This window comes from Gobius niger (assembly GCF_951799975.1).
Source record: "Gobius niger genome assembly, chromosome: 19".
In the NCBI taxonomy this organism is placed as follows: domain Eukaryota; kingdom Metazoa; phylum Chordata; class Actinopteri; order Gobiiformes; family Gobiidae; genus Gobius; species Gobius niger.
In genome coordinates, this window is record NC_136870.1 from 16481556 (window position 1) to 16493631 (window position 12076).

General features: G+C 41.5%; 2 protein-coding genes across 2 annotated transcripts in view; both read left to right on the forward strand.

Moving 5' to 3' along the window:
• Nucleotides 1-407: 407 nt before the first annotated feature.
• Nucleotides 408-6396, forward strand: LOC306978941 (uncharacterized protein). The gene is made up of 9 exons (XM_079577693.1): nucleotides 408-515; nucleotides 731-805; nucleotides 1047-1112; nucleotides 2384-2446; nucleotides 2531-2573; nucleotides 2772-2960; nucleotides 4351-4620; nucleotides 4710-4802; nucleotides 5951-6396. The coding sequence occupies exons 1-9, from the start codon at nucleotides 498-500 to the stop codon at nucleotides 6358-6360; spliced, it is 1227 nt and encodes a 408-aa protein (XP_079433819.1). The 5' UTR covers nucleotides 408-497; the 3' UTR covers nucleotides 6361-6396.
• A 1552-nt stretch (nucleotides 6397-7948) lies between these two features.
• myo1d (myosin 1D) overlaps nucleotides 7949-12076 on the forward strand; it is a 96016-nt gene continuing 91888 nt past the window's right edge. Inside the window, exon 1 of the mRNA XM_079577681.1 lies at nucleotides 7949-8497. Within this exon, the coding sequence (XP_079433807.1) occupies nucleotides 8403-8497 (95 nt within the window). The 5' untranslated portion in view covers nucleotides 7949-8402. The remainder of the gene's footprint in view (nucleotides 8498-12076) is intronic.

The following is a 12076-nucleotide window of genomic DNA, read 5'->3' on the forward strand; positions in this document are numbered from 1 at the left end:
ACGCTGTTGTTCTATGTCAGTTGTCTTATAGCCCTTATAGTCTATAGTCCCGTATAGTTTGAAGTTTTTATAGTTTATTATTTATCTAATTTATATGTGTGTTATATGTTTCATGTTGCACGATTGAACGTAAAAAAAATCCTAGTTGTGAACCATCAGCTGGCAATGTACTACATAACATTTATAGTGTTTGAATGTTAAAAGTATTGTTTGCGTAATTAAATCATCTCAGTTTCCCTCACGCCACTGACCACACGGGCTGAAAATGTGCCTGTACTGTAATATTTTAATGTCTACGTCTGCAAGTGGCCTGTGAAAAGTAACACCTTTGACGGAGTGGGGCGACTACTGTTAAACTGAAGCCTGTATTTTTCCCTTATGTTGTGTTTTATGGCGTTGCTGACTGATCAGTGCAAAGACACGACTTTGTTCGACCGAAGGCATTTGTAAACTTTGTCTGTGGGGGAGGCAGACATGGGCTTTCTCTGAGAAGACAGATGGATGCGGAGTTCAAGGTAAACTTTTATTATGAACTTAATTTAATTATTTTTACATTTAATACTTTGAGTACTTCTTAATTAAGTAGCAACACTATTGAGGACAAATATGACTATTTTTGTGCCTCTGGTCTTGTAGGAGAAGCATATTCACACAGAAAAATCCTTTTGTTCGAAGATCCAGTAGAATGTCAGGATTTACATAATGATTGTACAACTGTTGTTTTCCCCAGATGGTTGTCTTAGTCGTGGCGATGTTGGTAGCGTTGTCATCATGTGCCGTCTGCTGTCCCGGGAGTCCAAACGCTGTGAGTCCTGGCTTTGTTCACAGATATCAAAACGCCACAAAGGCAGATGGAAAATAGAACTGAATAAAAAAAATTAAAAAAAACGCAACTGACGTTTTTTTAAGGCCCCAGATGTTGTTTAATTCAGACAGATGTTTGGCTGGTTATTGTCACACCAAAGTCATACTCAAAATAGAATAAGATATTTTATATTCACTGCAACTAAACTTAACTTGTCAGCAAACTAATTTCATTTTTACAGACCAGGCCAGATCTGCGGAGCGTGAAAGATCAACCAATGGCCGTGCAGCTTGCAGCAATGTTTAAGGTGATGTCACACAGCTATTAAAAATAATTATGCACTGGTTTTATATAGCGCTTTTCTGGAGACGCAAAGACCAGACTTGGTGGTGGTAAGCTACTAATTTAGCCACAGCTGCCCTGGGGTAGACTGATAGAAGCGAGACAACCAGTCTGCACCATCGGCCACTCCAACCACTCACTCACACACTACATTCGCTAGGCTTCGTTTCCCAAACGGTCTCCCATCCAAATACTGACCAGGCCCTTCCCTGCTTAGCTTCCAAGGTCTGACGCGATCGAGCATAGCAAAGGCGGTATGGACACAGTCACATATATTGTGTATAACAGTATGAATTGACCACATTTTGATCATCGGATGAAGAGAAGAAACAGTTTATTTCATGACGCCTATAGTAGATGTATTAGATTGCATTAAGTGAATGTTTTTCTTCAAAGTTAATGTGTTAGGGGCACCTTGACCTCGTAGCAAGAAGGTCACAGATTTAATTCCTGTGGTGTGGAGTATTCATGTTCTCTCCCTGTCTGCATAGGTATTCGTGCCCTCTTAAATATGTAGAACATGTTCCCCTCTGGGGCAAGGACTCTTTTGTAGAAGAGATTCTGAATCACAGCATGACTACCAAAAGGCCAAAAAGAAAAGAAAAAAACATCTAATGAGAAGCATTTAGTAAGGGTCCAAATTCCATTGACTGGACGGCAGGGTCGAAATACCTCAAAAAGTTGCTGCTCCTGTGGGATGTGTTACAAAGAAGGATAGACGATTACAGCTTAACCTCTTAACCCCCAGTTTGGCTTTACCCAAATCTAAAAGCTTCTTGAACAAAGCGCAGTAGGACACGAGGATGAAAATACAACAAAAAGGTGAAGAAAAGTAACATAAGAGTGGCAAAAACACAACTAGAAAGTGATGAAAAGGCTAAAAAAGTCTCAAATAAGTCACAAAAGAGTGACAAAAATGTGCCAGAAAAGCATAAATAACACAATAGCAAAATCTATGAAAACACGACAAAAAAAAGACAAAAACACGACAAAAATTGTTAAATGGCTACTCAAGTTAATGCTGGAGTTTAGTAAATGTGTACAGAACTGACTGTTAGGTAAGGAACTGCATAATACGACACTTGTTATGTAGCTGTTCTTACTTTTATTGTCTGAATCTTCACAGCTGTCTCATCTGGCCGTCTATTTTCCTCCATCATTTTATGTGCTGGTTTACTAATGATGCCGTGATATGTCAGGGTGCTCTTATAATATGGATGCAAATGATGATTGCAGGAGATGGAGAGTCTGAGGTGTGAACAAACAACACTTCAGCGGCAGCAGAATGCACTGAATCAGGTTAGATCTGCGTAATTTAAATATCCCCTTTTTCTTCGTGTTCGCTGACTGACAGGATGTGTAATACTGTATGTCTTTTAATAGATGCACACGAATCAACATCACAAACAAGATCAAGACAGTGTTGGTGAGAGGGGGATACTAGCCGTTCCCACATAAACATTGTCATTCATAATATTGATGATTGAGACAGTAAATTTGTGTCGCCTGTCGCCTGTTTTGCAGACCTAGTTGATAATGATAACTTCTGAAAACAATATTGCATAATGAATTACTTTCTTTATCCACAGCATGTTCAATGTGCCTATTACATGTTTCGTGACAGGAACACATGCGCTCACTTATCCCACTGCCGCAGAAGCTACTCATGAGGAAGAGGGTTTGTTGGGAGGAAATGAAGAGTCCCAAAAGCGAAAGGACCCCTGCTTCCACTACACTGCCCTGGACCAGGCCTGGAGAGCCACCAACTCCACCACCAAATACAAGATGTGTGACCGCAATGTTCAGTGGAAAGGTTGGCTCAATCTCTCAAGGCTTTAGTTTCTATACTCTACAGTGGGAATGAAGGGTCTTTTCCATTTGGATACATTCAGATCTTCCAATAGTGTTCATGATATAGAATGTGATGATGTCATAATGTCAGGTGTAGGGCAGGGGCCAATACAACTCTATGGGAGAAATACAGTTTTTGTAAGAAATCGTCAAATGTTTTCCCTCATTAGTATTTGGTAGTGGATTCACAAACCTGATATATTATTTTTTTGTCAGGTATGTCCCTTCTATTGACCAACATCACACTCATGTTTTCGAATATTGTCTCCGCCTTTGGACACCTTTCAGAGAAAATAACTGGATATTAGTTCATATGTGCTGACCATAGATATAATATAATAAAGATGAGTGGGTCCCATTCAGCCCCATTCATTGAAAAAGGTTCCCAAGTCCTGTGTGAACCTTAATGGCCGCTCTGTCTGCTCCTGTTCCTTAGAAGGGCAAAAAGGCGGGAAGCCCTGTGCCCTCGGAGTGGGCGGTGCCTCCACAGAGCTCCAGAGCTTGATTGACAGGTGCTGGAGCCAGTTAATGCACTGAAAATGCTTCCAAATATCGGGCTGATAAACAAAAACTAGCGTGGTAAAAAATATTTCACCTTCCCCAGCGTGGTCACATGGGTCATAGCGATTTTTAGAAATGAAAAACTCTTTGGAGCCAGGCCTTTAAGCCGTTCTTGGGACGTTTGAAGTCCCATTAGAATCAATGCTGCTAAGTGTCTCTTGGAGTCGGCCCTGGCCACCATAAGGACCATACAGAAGTGCGTTCCTCGCCCATTGGTGCTGACAGAGGAGACGATGAACTTTGAAACACTTTTTGTTTCATGTGGATTCTTCCAGTAATGATTGAGATGTTAAGACAAAAAAATCTGCAATGCACCAGTTAGCACAGTTACCATAGTTAACGTCATACAATTTTCAGTTGCCCTTCACCTCAATTTTAAAGAATAGGCTCAATTTTCTTTCTGGTTTAGAGCAGGTCAAGTCATCGTTTAGTTATTCTTAGGTACAAATATTCACTTTCACAAACCCATAAGTCCCATTTTAGCCTTAGTTTCAAAGTGGTTTGGACAAGATTTTATCATTTGTTAGATTTGTTTCCATTCTGGTTTAGTCTTGATCAGACCTTTTTTAGTTGGATACAGCCACTTGAATATTTTTTGTCATTTCTAAAAAGCTTTTACTTCTTTCTGATGTGATGGAGAAGGAGGCCAGTCCCTCAGACAATACTGCATATTGATAAAACAGTTTGGACACTTTTCATCCATTCCTTTCATTCTTCTTTGAACAATCCCTAATTGACTGCTGACCCTTTTGGTGTTGCAAAGTTGTATCTTTTTTCTGACAATATCACAGGTTGGTACCGCCTTTTCTACAACGGCAAGAGCTTGCAAATGCCCGAGCGCTGCGTGCAGGCGGAAAAGTGCGGCACCCACGCGCCCCTATGGCTGTCCGGATCCCATCCCAAGAGAAGAAACGGCATCGTCACACGTCAGGTCTGCGGCAGCTGGAAGAAAAAATGCTGTGCTTTTCGCTCCACTCCCATCAAAGTCAAAAAGTGTCGCGGCAACTACTTTGTTTACAAGTTTTCCCGCCCGTCGGCCTGTTACCTGGCTTATTGCGCAGGTATGAGATTAATTTGAGACGTTATTTTTGGGAGCTCTGTCTCGCAGGTGTCTAATGTATGCGGAGTGATCCTGCCTGTCTATTTGCAGATATAAACACTCTGGTCTGTGGAAGGTGCAGCAGGAACCAGGCCTGTGTGAGCCGAGACAAGATCAACTGGAGGTGTAAGGCGAGGAAGAGATGTAAGTAAAGTAGAAAGAGGTCACTGACAGTTATAGGCTGTTTTAAGTACAAGTACAAGTATTTACTAGTACTGAAACCACCTTCTCTATTACTGTATGTGATCTTAAAGGAACAGGCCACCGTTTTTTACATACTGAGATAAGTTCTTACCTGAGCTTAGACGAGTTGATGCGTACCTGTGTGGTCTTTACGCCTGCGCTCAGTCACACAAAAAGACCAAAGATGTTGTGGTTGCCAAAGTGGGGGTCGGGACCCGTCGGGGGGGGTGTCCCCAGATGAAGATGAAAAAAAAAGAAAAATGCTACTGTTCTGTGGAATCCATTCAATTATTGAAAATAAACGGTTATACTGATGCATATGAACTTGATTATAAAATGTTTTTCTTCCCTAAAGTAGCGTAAAAGGGCAATAATTTGGGGGTCCTGAGTTGTTTACGTGTCAATTTTGGGGTCCCAGCCAAAAAAGTTTGGGAGCCCCTGCTCCATGGGGCCAAACGGGTTGAAGTTATGTCCATGTTCCCTATTTAAATATGTTTACGTGAGTAGTTACCTGATCCAAGTATAGTTACACAAAATTAAACATGTCGATTTTCTAAGCTGATAAAAAGAGGTACTATATTGTGAGGCGTGACTATACCTTAGGAGCACTTCAACGTCCACGCAGTAAAGTGAAGATATTACTGCACAGAAGTCGAAGTGCTCCCTTAGCATCCCTTTTTATCCGCTTAGAAAATCGCCATGTTTAATTTTGTGTAACTATACTTGGATCGTGTAACTTTTCTCGCAACTGTATTTAAATAGGGAAAACGTGGAAGAGCTTGGTCGCTTCTAGCTTCACCCCCATTTGGCCCCATAGAGGAGAGGAGGAGAGAAATGCTAACAACATATTTGCTCTTTTTGCGTGACTGAGGGCACACACAAAGACCAGACAGGTACGTATCAACTCGTCTAAGCTCAGGTAAGAACATATCTCAGTATGGAAAAATTGTGGCCTCTAAAGTTCTAGAGATGGCTCCCAAGGCGGTGCGCTGTGGTTGCCATTTTTCCTGATAGATTACCCTCAAGCACTGTTTAAATGATGGGTACAACAAAAACGTACACCTTACTCTGTACTTTTTCTGTACTGTAACTCTGTCTTCCCCTTTCAGTTTCATCCAAAAAGATCCACTTCTTCGCCTCCTTCCCCGGTCATCTTGTGGGCAAAGTGAACCGCATCAAGTACAGCAAAGTCTATGTGAACGTGGGACGGGGCTTTGACAAAAAGACGGGGGTGTTCAAAGCCCCCGTTAAAGGGGTCTACCAGTTCTTCTTCTCCTCCCAAACCGGCAACACCAGCCTCAAAACCGATCTTTGGCTCGTCGTCAATGGTTACTGGGTGGCGGTCTCGAGCACCCGAATCCCTCGCATGTCGTCCGTGGGGAGTCTGACGTATTACATGACGTTCCTGCGCAGGGGGGCAGTGGTCTACGTGACTCAGAACAGCGGAAGGTCCTGGGCCAACGCCGTCTCCACCACCATCACATTTGGGGGCTCGCTGCTCGACCAGTACAGAAAGTGATGAAGTGTTTTTTCTTTGCTTTGAATGATGTACAATTTGGAGTGTTTTTTTTTTTTACAATTACATTTTTTACGCCTACAACTATTTTGTCTGTGATTATTTAAACCAGATTTTGTAACTTAATTTTACATCACCACATTTAAAGCCACATTGCGGAACATTACATAACATGCTCTAAAACTTGGTTGGCGCCTATAGCTTTTACAGCAACCATTCACTGTGGCATTGTTTTAATATGATTCTGCAATGGCAAAAGATCCAGCATTGCATTTATTTTTCACCAAGAGCTTGTGTTGATGATGGGAGAGTGTGACCTCTGTGCAAAGCCTTCTCCAGCACATCACAACATTTCTCAATGGGGTTAGATCTGGACTCTGTGATGGCCATTCTTTGGGCACATAGTGTTGCTGAACCTTAACCTGACCAGCAAACTCAGATCATGTTCCAGAGCAGGCAGTGTATGTTTCTATACTTTATCGGTAGAAATACATGTCATAAAACATGTCAGCAAAACCAAATAAGCTCCCAATGATTCATTAGACAAAGACACTGTTATGTGGGGAGGGGGATGTCAAAATAACAAGGACCTAATGCATATTAACCAGATGCTCAGCTGTTTGTTATCAATAAAAAAATACAATGCTCGTATTTTATACTATTTACTGTGTGAAATGTTGCACAGTGAGCCTATGAAGTAAATTTCGTCAGTGTCCTTGCAGAAGCCTCATAGGACTTGGACAGAAGATGCATTGTTTTGCGCCAACAAGCCAACGGATTAGTTGGGGACATTACAAATGAAAAATAAAAATGCAGCAACAATTTACAAGTAGAATGAAAAAATGTATATAAACAGAACACATCTGAAATAAAAGAAGCTCAGGTCAGTGTGCACAAGGAGACTAACAATGACTGTTTTATGCTATTTTTGCATTTTATTTCCAGGTTTCTTTGGATGATGGCTTTAAACGTACGGCCTATTGTTTTTTTTCTTCAATATTACATTACCACATTACGAATATAACAGTATAGGCTACTTACCTTTTAATACGAAGAAATATACAGGACCGGCAGAGGCGGACAGGGTAAAAGTTCATGCAGGTGTAGCTCATCCGGTTGTTGTGTTCCTGGGCAAGACACTTCACTGCAATCCACCCAGGAGAATTCAACTGCACATATCACTCTCCTCCACAAGAGAGCGCCCTCGCTTCAAAGTGTGCCTGCCAGATGTAGAGATAGCCAATACAAATAGGTGACAAAGCTTCTCAAAGGATTTACTTACGACACTGTTTACTTTTTTTTTGGCAATAATTCATCCAGGGTGATTTATTGAGGAAGCTGGTTGAGCTACACTATTTTGAAATGGTTTGTAAAATCCCCACTTTTCAACTTCTCAATCAACTAAACATTCCTGAGGTGCCCTAAATTCTCCTTATATGGTGACAGGCAGTGGGCATTAAAAATCTCCCCAAACACTGTGGCTTTTTTTTTTTTCCTGAATGAAGTGGATGCGTCACCGCTGAAATATGTCTCGGAAACCCTCGGAGTCAGTGGTCTTCACGAATACTTGTAATATTTTTGAACTTAGACACACGGGCCCAGACGAACCAACACCTCTACGGGGCAGGGGGCGGGGCTCCGGGGGGGCAGGCGGCTCGGATGTGATTGGCGGACGGTGTTCCTGGCCGACAGGAGAGACAAACTCCAGGAAAAAGCGAAGCCCACGGCACGATGTAACGGGATAGAGATATTTTACGCGTAAACTTTGTATGGAAATGAGTGCGCTTGGACCTTTACATGACTGACTCGGCTGTTGAAAGTCGTTGAGATACTCTGGTTCGGTTCACACAGCTTAGTTTTGGTGTCGCGTTTTCCCCAACATGAGGGAAATTGCTGTTTAATCACACTTGGGAAAATGCGACCAAATTAATGGACTTTGAGGAGGTGCTGAGTGACGCGCGCCGATGCTTTTCACCGAACTGCTAGACTAGGTTTTTTTGGTATGTTTTTCTTTTGATTTTTGTTTAGACAACTCTACAGAGAGGATGGCTGAGCACGAGAGCCTGGAGTTTGGAAAGGCTGATTTTGTTCTTTTGGACAATGTTTCTATGGAAGAGTTCATGGCAAACCTTAAACTCAGGTAAGCGGGCATCGTCATCATCCCCCGCCTTTGAAGTTTGAATGGCCTTTGTATGAGAGGACCAAGTCTGCTCTTTACATAGAATGGATTATGTGAGGTATTTTGTACATCAGTGCACTCTAGGTGACTCTCCAGCTCACATGTTTCTGTTCTGTATATTTGACATATTATCATTGGGCAGTGTGCCATGAATGCAAATAGATTTTCCCTAGGAGTGAAAAGTCTCCCAACCATACAACCCAAACACTGAGGAGTTCGATGATAATATATAAAACTATATAAAGCTGCTCATCAACTAGAGGTACATATACCCATATTATACTGAAATGGTTGCTGAGTAATAGTCAGTGGCTTCCAAGTTTGCATCTGTGTCACCTGTGCCTTTAACCTCTTAACCCCTGACTGGATAGTCATAGTGACAAGGATGAAAATGCAGAAAAGAGCGACGAAAAAGTAACAAAAATGTGACGAAAAAGTGACAGAAATTCAACAAAAATTGACAAAAAAAAGTAACAAAAGAGCAACAGAAATGTGACAAAAATGTGACAGAAATGGAACAAAAATCTACAATGATAATATATACAAAAATGTGACACAAAGCCACAAAAGAGCAGTAAATGAGCAACAGAAAAGTGACAAAAACTCAATGAAAAAAAGAAATGAAAAGAAATGTGTAAAAAAAAAAAAGATTTGTTTAGATGAGCTGTGTAGGTCGTAAGGTAGGTTGTAAGCCTTTAGATTTGGGTAAAGCTGAACTGGAGAAAGTGCACTTAGTTAGGCGGGGGTCAAGAGGTTAACTGATCAATGTTCAGTCAAGTGTGAGTTCTACTATCCCACCTAAGGCTCATAGTTGCAGGGATAACCGGTATAGGCCTGGCAGAGAGACTTTTTCCAAATTTAAAACATGTTCCTGAGATTAAATTCAACCAGTATCTAATTGTATGTGAACTATGCAGTAGTCCACACCCAAAAACCTACTACAGTATTTCTTTCATTCAAGATTCAGACCGGTTTGGATCAGCTGTTTGGTGGCTCCGTTTCAGTGTGATGTCAGGCGCGCCGTGGCTTTCAATGAAAGGAGACATTGAGACAGTCGAGTCCGCGGGAATCGGTTTCCTCTCCCCACCTTTCCTCACCCCAGTCATCTGTAACGCGAAAGTGCAATGTGATGAGTGCGGGATCTTTTACTAGACCTGCATAACTTTGGGCAGCTAATAGGCCAATAAAACAAGCTGTCAGATGCGTGCCAGGCCTACTGGAAAAACCAAAGGAGTATTTGTAACTTGTGCTCTATAAGTTAAAGCAGTAATTATCTGATAAACACAATGATAATCAGGCTATAAATACATATTTCGAGCTTTTTTAACCATTTAAGTCCTACTGAGATCCAGAATCTCTTCATCAGGGAACCCTATTGTACGTATTATTAGTTATGGGGAAACACAAGTCAAATTTATGAGTTTGCCAGATTTGCAGCTCCACAAGTGTTCCCATTCACCTGTTTCCTCTTTGGACGGTCAATGAGCCATACATCCTAACACCAGCTCTATTGTTTAAACCATCCTTCGTGTTTATTATCTTTGCCCTGACCATTTGTTTGAGAGAAACTTTGAGGGACGTCTTACGTAATAAATATTTAGTCCTGGTTTTGGGTGGTGCTGTAATTATCTTTCTAACTTTTTTCCTTCTTTGGCTAAAGTTGAGAGCACTTATAGGAAAACAAGCCTGTAGCGTGTTTGTAGCTCTGGTACAGCCACGGTGCACAATAAATGGGTATAATAGGAGTCTTATTTTGTCTCGATAATGGCTGTAAGATAATCATAATTAAGTCAGAATCTCAACATTTATTGACTCTTTGTCTTGTTTAGAGGTGTTAAATGTGTGCTGTATGAACTCTAAATCACATCTCGATGTTAGAAGCTTGTGTTCTGCCAAGAAGGCAAAGGCAGTTGTGATTGAACTGCCTCATTTTCCCCATTTTGGCTTGTCCAGTGTGTCTCTCTCCTGCGGGACAGTGCTGTCTGGAGGTTGCGTGTGCGTAGTGTTATTTGTGGAGGGTGTGACCTGCCGGCAGGGTTTCCTTTCTGCTCCCTTTCCCCTGTGTCTAAGCTGTAGGGCTCTTTCTGCTCAACTGGGAGTGGGCATTAAGACAGAGCTCCATGAGGTAGAGCAGGGGTTCCCAAACTTTTCTGGCTGGGACCCCAAAAATTGACACGTAAACAACTCCAGACCCCCGCTGTATGAAGTTATTGCATCTCAAAAATGGTCTCAAATACCTACAGCATCTTGTCTTGTCAAGAATAAAACACCTGGGCTCTATAGCATTATATTTACTGTAGTTTGATTCTAAAATCTCATTATTACAGTCGGATCAAGCCACAAACTGAATTTGAGATGGACTTGGGACCATTTTCCCTTCACTGTATCCAGTTGTGTTTCTACTTCTGCACAGAACTATGCTTGTTTTGTCAAGAATTCAATCTAAATGTAATTGATCCTGTTGGTCCGTAACCCAGGAGGAGCTTGGAGTAGAGCCGCTGCTCCTTCAAGACTTAAAAATGCATATAACTGAAAGTATTTTATCTACACTCTTGCCTCTTACTGTAATTGATTAATTCTATGTTGATGTTTTATTGATTGTATTTGTTTTCTTATATTTATGCAACTGTGAAGCACTTTGAATTGCCTTGTGTATGAATTGTGCTCTACAAATAAACTTGCCTTGCCTTGCCTTCATGTCGAGGCATCTGCTTCGGAAGCCACAGCATTTTCTGTGTCAAGCTGGTCATGCTTTGTTTTTCTTTCAACACTTGAATCCAAAATATTATGCAGTGTGCCATTTAAGTCAGTGTAACCAAAGTGGCACATATTGACAAGTTAATCCATTTTTGGGGATTTCATAGGTCTTCATGGACTCTGTTTTTCCAGATTCAGAGCAGCTTTGTGTGTAACGCCGTAACTCTCAGCTCCTCTAAATACACTGCAGTCAGAGATTTTTCCTAAAGTTTCTAAATTGCGGCTGCTGTTCAGGAGCTCTTCAGGCCCCGTTGGCTGCAGCGTTGGGAGGGCTGATTTGGGGGAGATTGCAGAGATTGCCGGTTTCCTCTCAGAGTCAAAGTGACATGGACTGGATGTGACTGAGGTTGAACTGGTTCACTCTCAAAATAGAGCTCTGCCGATGCCCAATCTTTTTGTGGAAATGCTTGCGTTCTGTAAAAGGCTCGAGCCAAATTCTTTCATTTTCATGGGAATTGCGCTGCTGTTAAGACTGTGATGCACGATTGTCGATTGAGTTGATGGTTGAACTTAGGGTTTTTATGGTTAGAAAGCGCATTGCCTTTTTACTTTATTGGCTGTATATGTATACATACTGCACAATTGCCTCATGTTTTGCAAGTCTCATGCAGATGGTGGTAATACTTATAGTTTGTCTAGAAAAATGCTTCCCTTTCTCGTTGTGGAAGCAGAAAAGGCAGTGCTTTCTGATTCTGATTTTGTGTAAAGCTGTTCACTTTCATCTTTCTTTTTTTGCTGAATCTCTCCAGTCTGTACTTCTAGGATTTTGTTTTATCATAGTTT